We start from the raw sequence: 21,238 nt of genomic DNA, 5'->3' as shown, positions 1-21,238 counted from the left end.
TAGGACAAGAATCCACGATTTTTCTTCTCTTTGGGGTCATTTTGGGTTTTGTTATGGGTTGGGGGTAAGTGTGTCTGGGACCCTAGCAGGGGTTCCCGGGGAATGGCTTCCCCAAACCATAGTCTCCCAGTCCATAACAGTATTGAAGATTGAATCCAAGGCATTCTACCTCTGGGCTACACCCCCAGCCCATTTTTTAATTTTTTACTTGGAAATAGGGTTTCTAACCTGTGATCCTTCTGTCTCACCCTCCCAACAACTGGGATCAAGGGAGTGTGCTACCTCATCCAGCTTAAATTAGGTTTTTTTAAAAGCTCTGAGTGAGCCGGGCATGGTGGCACAGGCTTGTAATCCCAGCATTTGGGAGGCTGAGACCAGAGGATCTCGGTTCACGGACAACCTCAACTACTTAGTGAGGCCCTCTGCAACTCAGTGAGACCTGGTTTCAAAATAAAGAATAAGCCGGGCGTGGTGGTGCACGCTTGTAATCCCTGCGCTTGGGAGGCGGAGACAGGAGGATCGGGCAGGTTCGAAGCCAGCCGCACGCTGGCTTAGGAGACCCTGTTTCCAAAATGAAAATGTAAAAATAGGTGTGGGAGTGTAGCCCCGAGGTAGAAGGGCTTCCAGGAACCCCAGTACCACCAAAATAAATAAATAAATAAATAAATAAATAAATAATAAAAAATAGGGCAGGGGGTGTAGCCCAGAGGTCGAATGCCCCTGGGTTCCATCCCCAGACCCGCAAAAAAAAAAATAAAATAAAATAAAAAGCTCTGAATGGCCCTCAGAGAGCCAGGCATGGTGGTGCACGCTTGTAATCTCAGCACATGGGAGGCTGAGACTGTACCAGTATTGGGAATGGCCTAGGAAGATTTGAGAAAGCTCTGATTATTAATATATTTCAAAAATAATTGTGTCAAAATGGCGGCAGACCTGAAGAGAGAGAGGCTTGGCTTTGGTCAGGAAGCAAACAGCTATTGAAACTTAGATTGACTTAGCTACATGTAATTAGCAAGTCAGTAGGAGAGGGGAGCTAGGCCTTTCTCTATCTAAAGACAGATCTACATGATTAGATAAGCTATCTAGGATGGGAGGAGGGTTCCACCTTCAAGAAAGGAGACACCTTGCCACACCTTGCAGGGGGAGGTACCCTACAGGGACATTCACTATGTCAGAATTACGCAAACAAGATGGAGGTCATGAGTATAAAAAGTCCGGTCCCATGCCGTATCTTGAGGTTGGTGGGGGGGGGGGTTGGCCAGGACCACACTCCCCCCATGCTATAACTGTTTTCTGTATTTCTATCTTTTTTAATAAACTTCTTTAAATCTTCAGCAACTGTCCAAGCTATGTATATTTATCTTTAGCTCAGGACAAGAACCTGCGGGGTTTTTTTTTTTTTTTTCTGTTTCTAGTCGTTTTGGGTTTTGTTGTGGTTTGAGGGAAATTGTGTACGGGACCCTAACAGGGGTCCCCAGGAACAGTTTCCCCACAACCATATTCTCCGAAGCCGTAAGAGAGACAGGAGGATCCGGGTTCGTGGACAATCTCAGCTACTTAGTGAGGCCCTTTGCAACTCAGTGAGACCCTGTTTCAAAATAAAGAATATTTAAAAGAAAAGGAAGGAGGGAGCTGAGGGTATAGCTGGGAAGTAGAATGCCTCTGGGTTCAATCCCCAGTACTGAAGAGAAAAAAAAATGAAGGACTCCAATGAAAGGCGACCCGCCCTGACTGCACCGAGGGCGGCTCCAGCTCTATGTGGGAAACGGTCTCAAAGGGCTATAAAAACAGGCCTCACCTACGGAGCCCAGGGGCCTCCGACCACGCTCGGTGACTGGCTCTGCTGCTTTTCCGCAGATTCTGGTTTTGCATCAGAAAGCACTCTCAGGAGAAGAGGGCTGACTGTGGGCCAGGGAGAGCCACCAGCCCAGGGACACTCCACCTTGCACTGCAGCCCCAGACCCTTACCTCGGAAGCTCAGAAACCCAGCTGCCAAGGACCCCACAGCTCCTGTGTTCACCTCTTCCCCGCGGGCTTCTATCCCCAGGGGAGCATGCGGGCTCTCGCGAGGCGGGGGGCCCAGGGAAGCATCAGAGCTGGGGGTGCCCGCCCCCCGAAGCAGCCACCCCCACGGCTCAGCTGGTGCCTCTCGGGCTCCCTCCACGTCCGGGGTCTTCTGTGCTTCCTCGGTTCATGGCAGACCTCATCAGCCGCCTTCCTCCGTGGGGCACAGGCTCTTTCCCTCCTGAGTCCTTACCCACTCACCACATTACACTTACATTACACTAGGATCTTGTGTCTGACGATGCACCCACAGGAGCCTTCCCTGCCGCACCAGCGAGGAGACGCCCCGCAGCTTTCCTGAGAGTTTTCCTTGGTGTTGGCTTCAGTCTCCTGGCGTCCACGTGTCTACCATAACCTGCCCACGTGCCCAAGGCAGTCCTCACAGACGGCCCTTTGGACGCACTCCTCCTCCGTCAGCCTCCCCTCGCCTGGCCACCTGCGTAAAACCTCACCTCGGCAAACGGAGAGAAGGGCTCTTGGTGGACAGACAGTGACCTCTGAGATGAGGGCCCTCAGGGGCCTGCAGGCAACAGCCATGGGCTGGCCCCGCCACCTTGCCCTCAGAGGCCAGAATGATAGATGCGACGGCCCACACTTCCCGCATTTTGTCAAGAGACAAAAACCAACAGATTCAAGAAGCACCAGACAGGATAAACCGAAAGAAATCCACATCCGGACACATAGTAATTACATCGATAAAAACTAAAGACAGAGGGAAACCCGCAGAGAAAATCAGGTCACATTCAAAGACCGGGAATTAGGAAAGCTCCGGTTTCCTGACAATACCGAAAGCCGACCAAAGCAGAGCAATGTCTTCAGAACTCCCACAGACACACTTTCACTCTAACATTCAGCTCGAGAAAATGACATAGGTGTTTTCGGACTCACGAACATGCACACAATCTGTGTTTCGTGTTCCTTTTCCTAGGAAGTAAACCACAAAAGAAAACAACAATGGATCCAGAGAATGGAAGGGAGATGAGGGAAAAGGAGGAGAGGAGGAGAGGAGACAAGGGGAGAGGAGAGGAGGAGAAGGCACCGGTCTAGAGATCAGGGGCCCAACACGAACAAGGAGGGAGAGCAAAGAAATTACTTGAGCACTAGAAAAATTATTGCCACCATATGCCAGATCTACTGTAATACATGTAAAAAATAAAATTTAGCAAATGAAGATAACTCACAAATTTAAAATAAAAAGAAACATAGAGAGCCAGGCATGGTGGCAAACACTTGTAATCCCAGTAGTGAGAGACTAAGACAGAAGGACCCGAGGTTCGCAGCCAGCCTCGGCTACTTAGTGAGGCCCCATTGAAAATAAAGAATAAAAGAAAGACATATAGAGCTCATGCTCAAAGAGCCTCTGTACTTCTTTATACCTGTAAGAAGTAGACACTTAATAAGCATTTGTTAATTGACTGCTTCACCGAGTGCTGCCTACTGGATCAAGTGTAAATTTCTCTGTATACCTTTCAAGGACTCTGCCACTAATTAGTTATGTAACCTCCAATGACTAATTTCTGATTGAGAAAATAAATAATGGCAGAAGGGCTACTTTGAAATTAGGGACAGCTTGTAATGACTCTTTTATTAATCATAATAATATCATCTCTCTGCATTTTATAATTAGTGGTGTGCACAGTGAGGGGCGTGTCCCCACTGAGCTGCCGAGCAGAGCCTGGAGCCGCACGGCCGCGCAGGCCACGCAGGGCCACTCTGGCAGGCGGCAGGACCCACACGCAGCCCCTCGCTGTCGGGATCCAAATGCTGGGGCCGAAATTCTTTGGAAAACATCTTCTACCAGCTGGCCTGGCCGACCCACAGGCCTCACTCCCTACGGGTGTACAGAAATAAGTCCAGTCCCAACAGGGCGCAGTGGTGTGCACACCTGTAATCCCGGCACTTGAGAAGCTGAGGCAGGAGGATCACAGGCTCAAGGCCAACCTCAGCAATGTAGCAAGGCCCTGTTTCAAAACAAAAAGGCCTGAGAGCGTAGCTCTTGGTGCATAGCACTGACTTAACAGAAGTTCCTCTTGAGCATCTGTCCGCTGGTCTGCCTGGCCACCGGCCCATGATGCTCGGCCTCGCTGCGAGGACCTGGGACACCATGGCTACTTCCCGCATCTGCAGGCTCTCCTGAGGCCGCCTGTGGACTACGGAGAGGATAACTGTTTCTCTGAGGACAGAAGGAAAAACAAGTGCCGGGCATGGTGGCGCACGCTTGTAATCCCAGCATTTGGGAGGCTGAGACAGGAGGATCTGAGCTACTTAGTGAGGCCCTTTCCAACTCAGTGAAACCCTGTTTCAAAAGTAATAAAAAAAAATGCCAGGGCCGGGCGTGGTGGCGCACGCTTGTAATCCCCGCACTTGGGAGGCAGAGACAGGAGGATTGCGCAGGTTCGAAGCCAGCCGCGTGCGCTGGCTTAGGAGACCCTGTCTCCAAATAAAAAAATGTAAAAATAGGTATGGGAGTGTAGCCCGGGGGTAGAAGGGCTTCCAGGAACCCCAGTACCACCAAAAAAAAAAAAAAAAAATGCCGGGCGTGGTGCCACACTCTTATAATTCCTGCACGTGGGAGGCAGAGATAGGAGAATCACGCAGGTTTGAAGTCAGCCTCGCTGGCTTGAGACCCTGCTTCCAAATAAAAATAATATAAAATAGGTCTGGGAGTGTAGCCTGGAGGTAGAAGGGTTTCCAGGAACCCCAGTACAAATAAATAAATAAATAAATAAATAAATAAATAAATAAATAATAGGGCTGGGGGTGTAGCTCATAGATAGAATACCCCTGGGTTCAATCCCCAGCACCAAAAGGTTGGGGGGACACAGCACCTCCCAGTAATTCCTTGAGCTAACCCAATTTCTGTGCACCTGACAAAACTTTGGCACTCTTGTCTCTTCTGATGCACTGCTACCACCAGCTAGCACATAAAAACATATTTCAGCCAAATCACACTTCTTCCCGTTCGGCTCTTCCACACCCTGCTCTCAGGCAGACAGTTCCCCAACCAGCACAGGGCGTGCCTCGTTGTTTAGTGAAATTGTTTTTAGTATTACTACTTTAGCATTTAATGTCAGGCCATAAATAAGACAGCCTCTCTCAGCTTTTCTGAAGAGACAACAGTCATTTTCAGGAACTAAACAGCATCTTTAAACAGCCCAGGAAGGAGGAGCAGAGCCAGGAAAGTGCAACCGTCAGCAGCCGCGGGGAGAGCAGGGCAGGGAGCTCCCAGGACCCGCATCTTTACCCCAGGACCGCACCACGATTCCTCACTTTTTATTTATTTATTTATTTATTTATTTATTTATTTATTTATTTTGCAGTACTGTAGATGAGATGGAACCTGGGGGCATTCTACTCCAAGCTACACCTCCAGCCCTATTTTTATTCTTTTTTGTGAAACAGGGTCTCACTGAGCTGCAAAGGGCGTAAGTAGCTGAGGCTGGCCATGAACCAGGATCCTCCTCTCTTAGCCTCCCAAATATTGGGATTACAAGCGTACACCACCACACCTGGCAATTCCTCACTCTTGAAATGCAGTCCACAGCCTGCGGTCTGGGACAGCTCCCGCACGGGCCTGCATGGTCCTTCCAGCACAGCACGACTGCCTCTCTCCTCCTGGTTTCTACCTTTGGGGCCGCTGACAGCACTGGCAGTGCACCTCGCCTCCCTCCGGGAGAGTGCTCTCCTCAATGCGTGCTCAGGCTGTGTGCACAGTGTCCCAAACAGACCGGGAAGTAAAGATCCCTGTCTTCCCAAGCTTCCCAGCCCTTGGCCTCTGAGACGGCTCAGTCTGCCCACCCACACAGCGAGGGCCATGCCCAAAGCTTCCAGTGCTGCACAGGGATGGCTCAGAGGGCCAGCCAACATACTGACGTCTAACCTGTTAGATAACACAAGAATTCTATCAACATCCTATTAGACATCTGCCAGAGACATCAGCTCTGGTTGGGCAGCGGTCCTGGGGAGCACACTTGTTCACAGGCTGAGGTGCGTTTGTGGCACCTCTCTGCAGTCGGCGACACAGGAGGCAGCTCAAGGTCCCCACACGAACACCTGAGCGCCAGTGTGTTGGGGGGCTCTCATGGGTTATCATGGGGCGGGAGTATGGGGGCTTGGAGCTACTGTTTGACTCTGTCCCCAAAATTCATGTGTTGAAACTTAAACCTCTGTGAGAAAAATCTGGAAGGTGGGCCCAAGGGAAATGACTACATCACCAGGGCAGAGCCCAGGAGTGGGAGAGCCTGGAGGGAATTAGGGAATTAGGACCGGACCGCAGGAGGACAGAGCTCCAGGCTCTTGGAGAGAGACAAGCCCTCATCAGACCCTGGGCCTCCCAGCCTCCAGAACTGGGGGATAAATGCCGACTGTTTATAGATTGCCCAGCCTCTGGTACACAAGCTGACCAGGCAGACAGTGTTGGAGGAGGCGCGACGAGGCTGCCCTGCCAAGGCTGGGATCTGCATGGAGTTGAGTTCCAGGCCCCGGCATCCCGCTCATGCCCGAGTTAAGTAAGTGCCACCAGCACCCTACAGATGAGGAAACGGAGGCTGAGGACCATCAGGTAGCGGCACACAGATGTGTGTGCACAGGTCGGCTGATGAGCTCAATCTGCTTAGCTTCCTGCACGGCCTCATGGAGGGAGGCGTCCTCACAGCCCCTGCTCGGGTCCCCACCCTGGGAACCCATCCCCAGCACCCCTCTTTGCCTCGCCAGCCCGGCTGCTTCACAACCCGCACAGCCTCGCTAACAGTGTCTTACCGGCCCAACGCCCGGCCTGTGTCAGCACCAAGCAGGAGTGCTTCCACAGGCCCCTGGTCACCCCAAGCTCCCACCTCTCTGCACCCGCAGGGCCCCGCTGCTCCCCTCGTTCTGGTCACTTGTGGGTCATGCACGTGACCTCCCTGAGTTCCACTTCAGTGAGCCCCCTTCTCCAAGCAGACACACCTTTCCAACTGTCCTGGAGGGCCCCAGAAGCACACTACCAAACACAGAACACAATACCAGCCTGCCCAGAGAGGCCCGACTCGCAACCCTGGGTAGCCACATGTCAACACCGCCTGGGCCGGCCAGGCCCAGACCCAAAGCACTTGCCAACGAGGCTGAAATCCGCACTGGGTGACCCTGGAGCCCTGAGGGCGGGGCGGCCAGCTGGGGCGGCCAGCCAGGGCGAGGGGCTGCAGTGTGCTGTCAAGTCAGCCTGGCTCTCGGCCTGTGCAGAGAAGCAAGGCAGGTGAGGTGCACCTGCAGAACTGCCCCGTACGAGCCGGCGTGGCGCAGTGGCACGCTTGTCATCCCAGCATTGGCTGAGACCGGAGGATCGTGGTCCGCGGCCAGCCTGAGCTACTTAGTGAGACCCTCTGCAACTTACTGAGGCCCTGCTTCAGCCGGGTGTGGCGGTGCACACTTGTCATCCTAGCATTTGGGAGGCTGAGACCGGAGGATCATGGCTCGCGGACAGCCTCTGCTACTTAGTGAGGCCCTCCGGAACATAGTGAAACCCTATTTCAAAATAAAGAATAAAAATAGGGCTAGGGGTGTAGCTTGAAGGTAGAATGCCCCTGGGTTCCATCCCCAGTACCGCAAAAAATAAATAAAAATAATAAATAAAAATAAAAATAGGGCTGGGGGTGTAATTCAGAGGTAGGATGCCCCTGGGTTCAATCCCCAATACCACACACATACAAAAAAGAAAATCAAGATATCAAACTATACATCTGAGAAGCTCAAAGAACCCCAAGAAAAATAAATTCCAAAAACCAAAGAAGCACAAAAACATATACAGACTACTAAAAACCCAAAGGAGGCTGAGACAGGAGGATCTTGCAGTTTCAAACCCAGCCTCAGGCCGGGCATGGTGGCGCACGCTTGTAATCCCCGCGCCTGGGAGGCAGAGACAGGAGGATCGCGCAGGTTCGAAGCCAGCCACGCGCGCTGGCTTGAGACCCTGTTTCCAAATAAAAATGTAAAAATAGGTCTGGGAGTGTAGCCCGGAGGTAGAAGGGCTTCCAGGAACCCCAGTACCACCAAAAAAAAAAAAAAAACAAAACCCAGCCTCAGCTACTTAGTGAGACCATGTTTCCAAGTAAAATATAAAAAATATGTCTGGGAGTATAGCCCGGAGGTAGAAAGCCTCTGAGTTCCACCCCCAGTACCACAAAGAAAATAAATAAAAATAAATAAAAACCCAAAGGTAAGAAGAAAATCTTAAAGACTGGAGAAAAAAAGAAAGAAACATAGACACAAAGATAAGAATCACAGCAGACTTCTCATCAAAAACTATGCCAGAGGCCAGGCATGGTGACACATGCTTATAATCCCACTACTTGGGAGGCTGAGACAGGTGGATCGCACAGGTTCGAAGCCAGCCTCAGCTACTTAGTGAGGCTCTTAGCACTTAGTGAGACCCTGTTTCCAAATAAAAATATCAAATAGGTCTGGGAATGTAGCCCAGAGGTGGAAGGCCCCTGGGTTCCATCCCCAGTACTACACACACACACACACAAAGAACCAGATATGGTGGCACACACTTGTAATCCCAGCATTCAAGAGGCTGAAACAAGAGGATCGTGGTTCATGGACAGCCTCAGCTACGTAGTGAGGCCCTTTGCAACTCAGTGAGACCCTGTTTCAAAATAAAGAATAAAAACTAGGGCTGGGGGTGCAGCTCGGAGTAGAATGCCCCAGGTTCCATCCCCAGTACCACCAAAAAATTTTAAAAAAGAAAACTATGCCAGCTAGCAAACAACAAATGCTTCAAAGTACTGAAAGAAACATTGTCTACACAAAAAAGTCTATAACCAGAAAACTATCTTTCAACAATAAAGACGATTTCCAAACAAAAACCTGGGAATTTTGATACCTGCCAACCAGCACTACAAGAACTGAATAAGGAAGCTCTTCCAGCAGAATGCCAGATGGAAATCTAGGCTCACGCAAGTAAGCAAACGTGAACAGTCCCAGAAACGGTGAACAGGAGCGGGAACAGGAAAGGGTTCACCTCAGTGATTCCTAAAATCATTTAAAAGCTCACTGAGAGCAGCAGCGAATTCACCGAGTCCACTACAGCTCCATCGGCGCACTCAACAACATTGAGTCAAATTGCGGGCCCCAGAGGAGAAATCCCAGTACTGTACTCCCAGGGACTTGACCCAGTGGGGGAGTGGCGGTGGCAGAGATATCACACCATAGGAGAAAGCCCAACCCGGCACCCCCCATGGTCTAAAGCAGCCTCGATTGACTCCCTGGGTCTGAGACTCTGCCATACAACCCATTAAAGGAGTAGTGGGGACCGAGATACCACAGACTCGAGATCCAGAGCACCTTAAGTGAAGTTGTAGTGACCCAGAGAAGAACCCAGAGAAGGCACAAACTTCCAAAATCATGGGAAAGAGGAATAACAATGGAGCAATGAATGCCCACAACCCCACAACATCAGAACCCGATAAAACAGAAATTCAGAGATTTCTAGAAGATCAAATCAGGAAAATAACTGTAGAAATAATAGAGGTGTTTTGAAAAGAATTCAGAGAGAGCCAAAAAGAGATAAAGGATGCAATTAATGAAGTAAAGGCCTCAATTCAAAGTACAAACAACCGACTAGACCACATGGAGAATAGAATCTCGATCTCAGAAGAAGATCATTCCAAAAATGAACGCATAGTTTCTAATTTAGAAAAAAAACTCAAACAGCAGGAATCTGACATTGAAGAAATATGGACCCATTTTAAGAGAGCTAACCTAAGAATAAATGGAATAGAAGAGGGAAAAGAAGGTGAAACCAAAGGGATAAGTAATATCTTTAAAGAAATAATAGCAGAAAATTTTCCAAACATAGAGCAAGAGGTCGATACACAGGTCCAGGAAACTTATAGAACTCCCTTTAGACAGGATCGGAGAAGAGGATCCCCACGCCACATAACTGTCAAAATGACCAATGTGGAAGCCAAGCAGAGAATCTTAAAGGCAACAAAAACAAAGGGCCAAGTGACATTCAGAGGCAAACCAATTAGAATCACTCCAGACTTCCCAAACCAAGTCATGAGAGCCAGAAGGGCTTGGAGTAACATATTCCAAACTCTGAAAGAAAACAACTTCCAGCCAAAAATTTCCTACCCAGCAAAACTTTTTATCAAATTAGATGGAGAAATAAGAAGCTTCCATGACAAACAGAAACTGAAGGAATTTATGTCTTCAAAACCAGCGCTAGAGAAAATACTCAAAGAGATTAACTACAAAGAAGAAATAGGTAACTCACACCAGAACCAGAGAAACAAGATTTTCCATCCAACAGACAACTAAGATTGGTTATCTGTGGAGATTCATTATTTATGTTAGTCTTTTACCTATCTCTAAATTGTATTGTTTCCTTTTACTGTTGCTAATTTTTAGGATTTCTAGTTGGAATACTAATATACCTTCAGATATAGCATTTGGAAATATTTTATCCCATTCTATCAGTAACTTTTAACTCTGTTTACATTGTCTTTGGATATACAATTTTTTTTATTTTTTAGGGAGTTTGTATACTCTTCTGTTGCCTGTGCCATTGAAATCATATCCAAGAAATCACTGCCAATTTCAATGTTGTGAGGTTTTATGACCCAGATTTTCTTCTAAAAGTTTATAGTCTTAAGATTTATATTTAGGTCTTTTATATATTTTGAGTTAATATTTGTATATGGTGTTAGGTAAGGGTCCGATTTTATTCTTTTTCATGTAATTATTATTTTTCAACAATATTTAGTTAAAAGATAATTATTTCCTCCACCAAATGTTCGTGGAAACCTTGTCAAAAATAACTTGACAATATATGGAAGAATTTATCTCTAGGCTTTTATTTAACTCCAATGGTTTATATATCTGCCTTTAGAACAGCACTACACTGTTTCAATTATTGTAGCTTTATATGGTTTGAAATTATAAAATATACATCTTCTAGCTTTTTGCTTTTTTGAGATCGTTTTGGGTATCTAGAGTCCATATTCCATATTAGGACAGATTTTTTTGTGAAAAACAAATAAATAAATATATGATAGTTTCACCTTAAAAAAGAAAAAGAAAGAAATATTCTCTGGTAAGAAAGAAAGCAAAAAGAAATATTGAAATGTTATCTTTAAGTCATCAAAAGCTTGGTATCAGACAAATGAAACTGTTATGTGAGATTATCAACGTTAATATTGGATAAATTGCTATAATACAAGATGTCAACAACTAAGCCAAGCATGGGAAGGAGAGATGGGGAGGGAACGGGGTGGGGATTAGGTGGGGGCTGACTGGGCGATGTGTGCATGTATGTCTACAAAAGTATTATTTTTATCCCATTATGTTGTATGAATACAGTGTACCAATAAAATAAAAAAGAAATATTGAAATGTTATCTTTAAGTTATCAAAAGATTGGTATCAGACAAATGAAACTGTTATGTGAGATTATCATTTTTAATTTTAGATAAATTGCTATAATACTAGATGTCAACCACTAAGCCAAGCATGGGAAGGAGGGATGGGGAGGGAATGGGGTGGGGATCGGGTGGGGGCTGACTGGGCTATGTGTGCATGTATGTCTACAAAAGGTTTTTTTGTATCTCACTATGATGTATGAATACAGTGCACCAATAAAAAATTTTAAAAAAAGAAAAGCTGACTGAACCCAGTGCTAATGAGGGTGCTCATACAGTGTTAGTAGGAAAGAGGTTGGCAACGTCCTAAAACACTAAACAGATACTTAACATATGGCCAAGTCATCCCAATCCTAGATATCAGCCCAGAAGAAAGCATGTCCTCACAAAGACTGAGGGCTTTCAGAAACCCTATTCATAGCTGCCAAACCCTGCAAACAACACAAACGCCTATCGACCGGAGATGAACTGCCAGCACACAGCAGTGAGCGTGACTCAAACACGGGCTGCTCATCAAAGACGGGAGAGGCGGAGCTGCAGACCCCCTGAGACAGGAGCATTGCAGGTTGTGGCCAGCCTCAGCAACCTGGCCAGGCCCTCGGCCCCTTAGGGAGACCCTCTTACTATGAAAAATAGTAAGACAGGGCTGGGGCGTGGCTCCAAGGTAGTATGCCCCTGGTTCAATCCCCAGTACACACACACACACACACACACACACACACACACACACACACACAATTCCCTTTATATTACAGTCTATAAAAAGGGAAAATGCAGACACAAAAGAATCATAACACTGGAGCTGGCCATGGTGGCCATGCCTGTAATCCCAGTGCTTGGGAGGCTGAGACAGGAGGACTGCAGGCTCAAGACCAGCCTCAGCAACTAAGCAAAACCATTTCAACATAAAAATTAAAAGAGCTGGAGTGTATCCCAGAAATAGAGCATCCCTTGGGTTCAATCCTGAGCACCCAGTTATAGTAACAACATCACCGCTGGCTGCCAGGGGGTACGGAAAAGGGGAGAGACTCGTCACAAAGGGCACAAGGGAACTCTCTTGGTGTGGTGTAAATGTCCTATATATTGAACATAGTATTTGCTACACAACCATATGTTTTTGTCGAGACTCAGAGAGACATATTGGATGAAAATAGGTGAATTTTGCTGTAGATAAATCGAATCCCAATAAGCCTGGCACCAAAGGGGAAAGAAGTAGGTATAGAGTGTAATGGTTAAGAACACACTCTCGACGGAAGACAATGTTCACAATCACACATCGGATCAGGAACTAATACCCAGAATGCACAGCGAGCTCCCACGACCCCTCACCAGACAACCAGGCTTAAAAGGATTGGTTGAGAACTTGATCACCATCGTCAATCACTCAGCAAACGCAAATCAAAACCACAGTGAGAAACTACCTCACACCATTAGGTTGACTATAATAAAACACAACACTGAGTACTGGCACAGGTGTGCAGCAACCAGAACTCTAGCGCACTGTGGTGGGAGGCACAATGGTGCCATTTCTACAGAGACAGTATGGCAGTTCCTCCAAGATTAAAAGAAGAATCGCCATGTGCTGCAGCAATTCTACTTCTGTGTGTATCCCCAAAATGACTGAAAGGAGAGGCTCAAACAAGTAACTGCACACCCCGATTCACAGCAGCGTTATTCACTAATTAAAAACAACTCAAAGCCAGGCGTGGTGGCGCACACTTGTAATCCCAGTACTTGGGGGGCTGAGACAGGAGGATTGCAGGTTTGAGGTCAGCCTCAACTACTTAGTAAGGCCCTCTGAAACTTAGTGAGACCCTGTTTCAAAATAAAGAATTAAAAAGTAGGATAACCTGTGGGTTCCAGCCCCGGTACTGCAAAAAATAAAATAAAGTAAAAAAGAATAAAAAATAGGGCTGGGGGTATAGCTCAGAGATAGAATGCTCCTGGGTCCAAAACCCAGTATGGCAAAAACAAAAACAAAAACAAAACCTCAAATGTCCATCAATGGATAAATGAATACATAATATGATAATAGACACACAACAAAATATTATCCAGCCTTTAAAAGAGAGGAAATTCTAAGCTGGGTGTGGTGGCACACACTTGTAACCCCAGCGCTTGGGAGGCTGAGACAGGAGGATCACACAGGTTCGAAGCCAACCTCAGCTACTTAGGGAGACCCTGTTTCCAAATAAAATATAAAATAGGTCCGGGAGTATAGCCTGGAGTTAGAAAGCCCCTGGGTTCCACCCCCAGGACCACCCAAAAAAAAAGGAAGGAAATTCTGACAACATGCCACAGTACAGATGAACCTTGAGGACCCGGTGCTAAGTGAAAGAGGCCAGACGAAAGCAGGCAGGCTGGGCAGCCGCTCGGGGAGAACACTTCCTGGCCTGCGGAAGGCCCAGGTTCCACCCAGCACCACACAAAAGCATGTGGGAAGGAGAAACAGAAAGTGCTAACACTTGCAAGAAGTCCCCGGAGCAGCCAAGCCGGAAGGCACCGAGCGGAAGCGGCCGTCGCTGCCGCGGCTGGCAAGCAAGCGGCGTGTGATGGGACCGGGCTCCGGGCTGGGTGGGGACGCTTCTGGAGAAGGATGGTGGCGATGGCTGCACGACTGTGTGAGTGTGGTTTTTGTTGTTTCTCGAGTTTTTGCTTTTCTTTTGTTTTGTTTCTCAGCAGTACTGAGGATTGAACTCTGGGGCATTCTACCCCCAGACTACACCCACAGCCCTTTTTATTTTTTCGTTTTGAAGCAGGGCACACTAGGTTGCTGAGTCTCGCGCTGTCGTAGAGGCTGTCTTCAAACCTGTGACCTTCCTGTCTCATAGCGGGAACGTGGCGGGAACACAGGCACGACGCCGGCGGTGAGCGTCATGCCACAGACTGTACCCGTCAAATGGCTGGACAGTATTTTATGGTATACATGCTTACACAACTTTAAAAACAATAAGTCTTTAGCCATGGCACAGGTTCAGATTCTAGCTCTGCCACCGACTTACAGGCCAAGCCCGGGCCAAGCCCTCATCTCGACGCCTCCTCTCCTCTCTAACGTGGAGATTAGCAGGAGGGCCCACCACACATGGTGGCTGCAGAGACTAAATGAACTGACAGATAGAGCGTGCTGTAAACGGCGCCTGCACGCCTCGAGCGCTCCGCAGATACTGGCCTTGATGATCTATGATATATTAAGCGATGCTTCCAACTACCTTTTCTGCAAATACATGCAGGTATTGGTCATAATTTTTTTAAATCTACTATTTTAAAAAGCTACTATTATTGCCAGATATAGGGCAGATCTAAAAGGGAAAATTTAAAAACCCAACAAGCACTATTTTATTAATTTCCTCGAAACACTTTCTCTGCTACAAAATAAAGATGAATGCATCTAAAGTGACTAGCAGGGCACAGTGGCACACTGTCTGTCATCCCAGGGCTTGAGAGGCTGAGACAGGAGGGTCACAGCTCTGAGGACAGCCTCAGCACCTAGTGAGACTCTCATCAACCTAGCGAGCCCTTATTTCCAAATAAGGACTAAAATGAGGCTGGGAGTGTAGCTCAAAGGTAGAATGCCTCTGGGTTCGATCCCAAGTAACACACACCAAAAAAAAAAAAAAAAAAGAAAGAAAAAAGAAAAGAAAGAAAAGAAAAGAAAAGAAAAAAGCCAGGCATGGTGGTGCGTGATATTTGTAATCTGTTACTCAGGAGGCTAAAACAGGAGAATCTCAAGTTTGCAGCCAGCCTCAGCAACTTAGTGAGGATCTCTATGACTTCGTGAGACCCTGTTTCAAAATAAAATAATAAAATCAGACTGAGGGTGTAGCTTGGAGGTAGAATGCCCCTAGGTTCTATCCCCAGTACCACACGCAGAAAAAAAGGGCTGAAGGTATAGTCCCGAGATAGAATGCCTCTCAGCTAGATCCCCAATACAAAAGGAAAAAAGTGTTTAAAGGTTATATAATTCCAAAAAGAAATCAAATCCACTAGCAGCATGAGGAAGGGGCCAGAACTTACCGATCCAGCATTCTAGGCGCGCACAGGGCGTGGTCTTCACCACGTCAGGAGGGTCAACGCCCACGTTCAGGCACAGAACTAAGGCCACGCTAACTGTCTTCATCTGGAAGCACAACAGAAAAACATTTCAACATGGACTCTTGGGTGTGTTTCCCAGTCTAAATGTCCCCAGAGCACCCAAAGGCCTGCCCTGCCCTGCCCCTCCAGCCGCTCTTCAGCACTGCTACCTGTGTCTCCAGGTTAGCCCCTGAGAACAGGGTATCAGAACAAGGCGGGCAGATGGGGGCTCAAACACAGTCAGAGATAATACACAGAAAATTCCAGAACAACACACGAGTTCTAAACTACAAACCACACTGAATAGCAATAGAGCCTCGTCCAGTGGCTCAGGACGTGCAGCCACCCTGTATACACTACCCTCCCATTAGCGATTTAGCCAGGCGCTCAGACGGTCCTGGTACAGCAGTGCTTGTGTTTGATGAGCCTTATTTTACCTCATGATGCCCCAAGGCACAAGAGCAGCGATGCTGGCAACTCAGATGCTCAAAAAAAAAAAAAAAAAAAAGCGAGAAAGTGCTTCCTTTAAGTGACAGGTAAAAGTACAATAACATCGTGTGTGTGCGCGTGCACGTGTGTGAAGGTTACATTCTCATAACTTTTATTAAAGTACACTGTGACAAGGGTTCTGTTTTACTGCTGCTTAACTCTTCTTAATCTCTTACTAGCCTTAATTATATAATGAGCCCATCTACCCACAGGAAAGCACTACAGGACACAGCAGATCTGGTGTGCTACTGCCCACGGTTCTGGGCATTTTCTGGGGTCCTAAAACACACCCACTGTGGATAAAGAGGGCTGCTATAGACCATCTGCCCCACCACAGGCTGGCTTCTCATTCTGTCCTTATCTACTGAGAGAGAGCATCCTTTCCTCTCTCACGGTCCACGTCTGGGGTACACCTGAAGGATTCCCTCCTGCCAGCCTCGGCCAAGCTCTGCAGCCACTGCCTGGGCTGGGAGGCAGGGTGCTGTCTCTCAAGAGCCACGTCCCTGCGGCCCCAGCAGGGCGGCAGAGCGCCTGTCTGGGCCTGCTCTGTAATTTGTCCCATTGTTTTCGGGCTCTCACCCAGGAAGCGCACAGCCAGGCTTGTCTGGTGGGAGCAACCTCTGCTTAGTTAACTGCCAGTTGCTGTGCTCCCCAGCAGGTGCCCCCCCCCCCGGGCCAGGGCCCAGCTGGCGCCATCTGCATCGAGGGCGTGGGCTGGGGGCACTCAACAAGCTCAGCGTGGGAGACCTGCTTGTTCCCTCCACACAGGGCACTGGTGTGCATTCCCCACATCTCTGATTCAAATAAATGCTTCTCAGTAAATAAGGTCAAAGTTAATTACAAACATTATTTCTGAAGATTTTTGAGCCCTTAGACAAAAATACTAAGGGAAGCCTAACAGTTGCTCCTGGGTCCCGCCAGGCACTCCCCCGCACACCGGCAGAAGTACATCTCTGTACTCAGGGCGGCAGCTGGCCTCCACTGCTCTGGAGGTGAGCAGCGCGGCCTGGGCCAGAGGAGGCGAGTGTGAGATCGCCACACCACACAGATGAGCACACAGCAGCCGCCGCACCACGCTCGCCCGTTCTTACCAGACAGCTGACCAGTGTCCTCTGCTATACTTCCTAGGAAAACAAGAGACGACCTCAAAATACTCTGACACATGAAAACCAGAAATGTGAATCTGGTCTAGCACCGAACAGGCAATTTATTCCAAACTCGGCAAAACATTACCACTCTTCATTCTCACACCAATCGAATAAGTCTTCTTCCTTGGAAACTTAACCACACCTAAAATATCTTCTTGGTACTTATTATCATTTCTGCGGTAACCTCATCCCCAAAATTCTAGATGAATGCTTTTTAATACAGTTATGGATTTCTAAGACGCAAAGAACAGCACACAGAATACCCTTCTGGGCTTAAAACACTTCTCCAGTGCAATGTGATTGCAGATGATAAGAGTTTTACCCCCCAAAGGGCAACTTGGAATTTAAAAATAAAATCATTGAGAAGCTATAAAACTCCAAGTGGTCACTGACACGGTGGCCCTGGGCACGCGGGAGGTGGACGATGCCCTCAGATGCCGAGGGCGTCTGGTCCCCACGTGCTGCCTTATGACTGGCTTCCCAGGACCCACTGGAAGGACATCTGGGGTTGGTTTTAAACAAACTAAAGAAAGTCTCTTCAATACCAAGTACACTTTTTTGGTTCCTTCATTCCCAGACTGTGAACCCCAGTCAAAGACTTCAAGGGCACCTTGGAGCCAGGGGACACAGAGTCCCAATAGTGTTAGAAGGCCTGGGCAGACAGGCGTGGTGGCACACACCTGTAATCCCAGCACTTGGGAGGCTGAGACAGGTGGACTACGGTTCAAGACCAGTCTCAGCAACACACCAAGACTCTCAACACCTAGAAAGACCGTTCCAAAATAAAAAATAAAAGCTGGGTGTGGTGGTGTATGCTTGTCATCCCAGGACTTGGGAGGCTGAGACAGGAGGATCATGGTTCAAGGACAACCTCAGCTTCTTTGTGAGGCCCTTTGCAACTCAGTGAGACCCTGTTTCAAAATAAAGAATAAAAAAAAAAATTGGGCTGGGGGTGTAGCTCGGAGGTAGAATGCCCCTGAGTTCCATCCCCAGTATCACAAAAAAATTAATAATAATAATAATAATAATAATAATAATAATAATTAATAAAAAGAGGTAGCTGTGTGTGGTGGTGCATGCTTGTGATCCCAATACTTGGGAGGCTGAGACAGGAGGATCGTGGTTCGTGGACAGCCTCAGCTACTTAGTGAGACCTTGTTTCAAAATAAAGAATAAAAAATAGAGCCAGGCATGGTGGTGCATGCTTATAATCCCAGCATTTGGGAGGCCGAGACCAGAGGATCACAGTTCACAGAAAGCCTCAGCTACTTAGTGAGGCCCTCCACAACTTAGTGAGACCCTGTTTCAAAATAAAGAATAAAAACAAAAATAGGGCAGGATCAAGGGTCAAATGCCCCTGGGTTCCATCCCCAGCCCCGCAAAGAGAGAGAGAGAGAGAGAGAGAGAGAGAGAGAGAGAGAGAGAATATGAATTAAAAATAGGGCTGAGGGTGTAGCTCAGAGGTAGAATGCCCCTGGGATCAATCCCTAGTACCACAAAAATAAATAAATAAATAAATAAATAATAAATAAGAGATGGAGGTAACTCAGCAGGAATTCTCCTGGGTTCTATCCCTAGTAACACACACACACACACACACACACACACACACACACAGCCTGAGCAGCTTTCCTTAGAGTCCTATAATGCCAGATGTGCTCCAGGCCCTCCATCGTATCTCATGTAGGCATCCAGGAGGGTGGGAGGCAGCACCTGTATTCAAAAGCACTAATGCTGCCGTGATAAAACGCGCAAAGACTCCTGATCTACCAGCCGCAGCCTCGCCCTGTGGGAACACTGCAGGGCTCAGGGCTGCTCGTAGGGGCCTGGAGGCCCAACTGCCCTGTACAGGGGCCCACCACCTCCCTGGGTAAAAATGTATTAACGCCCGTCACCACCCAGAGACAAGCCAAATCACAAGGAGTTCTTTATTGGCATCTTGCTACTTAAATGCTTTGACAACGCTATATAATCGTGTAAAAGATACGGGTGACCAGGTGGCACAAGCAAACCTGAATAAAACTTCCCAGGCTGACATGCCGTGACACCCACTGTTCAGCTGTGCAGAATAGACTGCAGAGGTTCAGGGCCCTGCTCACCGCGGTCTGTCCCCATACTGAGAGTGGCTCACAGGAACAAGTGAGCGAAAGGAAAGAGGCTGGGGTCTAGCTCCCAACGTCACAGCGCACGGTTCCCCTGCTCGTCTAGGACAAAGCCAGGCGCTCCCAGGAGCCCTCATTAGGATTCGGAACATCAGGAAAAACAGCCGAGCTGAGGCCACAAATGCATAATTTATAAAGAAAGTCAGAAACTAGAATATACACACAGAGGAGAGGGAAGCAGGTGATCAGGTGGTTCAATTAAAGGAAAAGCCAGTCTGCCCCTCAACTCCCATCCTAAAGACTGCCAGACAGAGGCGCACAGACGTAGCAAGAGGCACATCATAGTGAATCTGTGCAGCCACCCGGTAGCAGGATGCTGGACACCGGGGCCGCGCGGCCTCGGAGGACCCAGCCTCCACAGTCCTCTGTCCCCGTCCATGGAACCTGGAGGCGCGGGGTTTATGAGTACGGTTTGTTGCCTTGAGCCAGAGCCTAATGTAGGCTTAAGTGTGCTTTTCTTTAGGAAAAATTCTGTTCCGCTTCTTCTAAAAATCTACCTCTGCCCCTATAAAGCAGCCAAATGGAAAAAGACAGCAGGTAAATGTCCAACATCAAAGGCCAAACGCCTCGTCCGCTGCCGCCTCCCCGAGCACGTGTGTCTCAAGCTCATCCTCACGCGTTCCTACGCATGCACGCTGCTCAGAGGGTTGTGTGAGTGTAGTTCCAATATGGGAGACGCCTGAGAAATCAGGTTTCTAAGAGTCTAAATAAACAATGACACAAAATAAATTTCCAAACAGGAACCATCACACTGTCTTTTTTTTTTTTTTTTTTTTGGTGGTACTGGGGGTGGAACCCAGAGGCTTTCTACCTCCGGGCTATACTCCCAGACCTTTTTTATATTTATTTGGAAACAGGGTCTCACTAAGTTGCTGAGAGCCTCACTAAGTAGCTGAGGCTGGCTTCGAACCCGTGCGATCCTCCAGTCTCCGCCTCCCAAGCGCGGGGATTAGAAGCGTGCGCCACCACGCCCGGCTTGTACTGTCTTTAAAGGTGCTAGTTGGTCTGTGAAGGGAGGATTATAGAGAGCAAAACTTTAAACAAACTAAAGAAATTCCTTCATAACAATGTCTAGCCTGGCGTGGTGGTGCAGGCTTGTAATCCCCCGCGCTTGGGAGGCGGAGACAGGAGGATCACCCAGGTTCAAAGCCAGCCACGCTGTCTTAAGAGACCCTGTTTCCAAAAATAAAAAAATATGCCGGGCATTGTGGCGCATGCTTGTAATCCCCGCGCTTGGGAGGCAGAAACAGGAGGATCACGCAGGTTCGAAACCAGCCGCGCTAGCTTAAGAGACCCTGTTTCAAAATAAAAAATTAAAAAAAAAAATAGGTCTGGGAGTGTAGCCCAGAGGTAGAAGGGCTTCCAGGAACCCCAGTACCACCAAAAAATAAAAATAAAAAAATAAAAATAAAAAAGTATAAAATAAGTCTGGGAGTATAGCCCAGAGGAAGAAAGGCTTCCAGGAACCCCAGTACCACCAAAAACAAACAGACAAACAAAAACAAAATACATGTTTTGTTTTGATTTTATGGTACTGGGAGTAGAACCCAGGGGCTTTCTGCCTCCAGGCTATACCCTCAGCCCTATTTTTTTATAATTTATTTGGAAACAGGGTCTCACTAAGTTGCTGAGAGCCTAACTAAGTAGCTGAGGCTGGCTTCGAACTTGTGTGATCTTTTTGTCTCAGCCTCCCAAGCACGGGGATTACAAGCATGAGCCACATGCCCAGCTATACTAAATACATGTTTGCAGTTCCTTTGTGACAAACATTCCACAGGGTTCTGCTGTTGGTCTCTGAATGGAATGCCCCCACCTAGAGGCCACGGCTGCAGAGTGGACCTGGGGACCCCACGCTGCCCATTCTAGTAACACCTACAGGATGCAATCAAATGGCATGCGTTAAACCC

General features: G+C 47.9%; 1 protein-coding gene across 2 annotated transcripts in view; it reads right to left on the bottom strand.

The window, feature by feature from the left end:
• The window catches only part of RPTOR (regulatory associated protein of MTOR complex 1), a gene marked incomplete at both ends in the record, with an annotated part of 318,581 nt that overhangs the window by 249,426 nt on the left and 47,917 nt on the right, over positions 1-21,238 (bottom strand). For both annotated transcript variants that reach the window (XM_080714263.1, XM_080714264.1), the window contains one exon: positions 15,476-15,578. In XM_080714263.1, coding sequence (XP_080570389.1) covers positions 15,476-15,578 — 103 coding nt within the window. The remainder of the gene's footprint in view (positions 1-15,475; positions 15,579-21,238) is intronic.

The sequence above is a fragment of the Muscardinus avellanarius genome (genome assembly GCF_963383645.1).
Source record: "Muscardinus avellanarius genome assembly, chromosome: 16".
In the NCBI taxonomy this organism is placed as follows: domain Eukaryota; kingdom Metazoa; phylum Chordata; class Mammalia; order Rodentia; family Gliridae; genus Muscardinus; species Muscardinus avellanarius.
The sequence above is the reverse complement of the archived record's forward strand: the minus strand, read 5'-3'. Positions and strand labels throughout refer to the sequence as shown.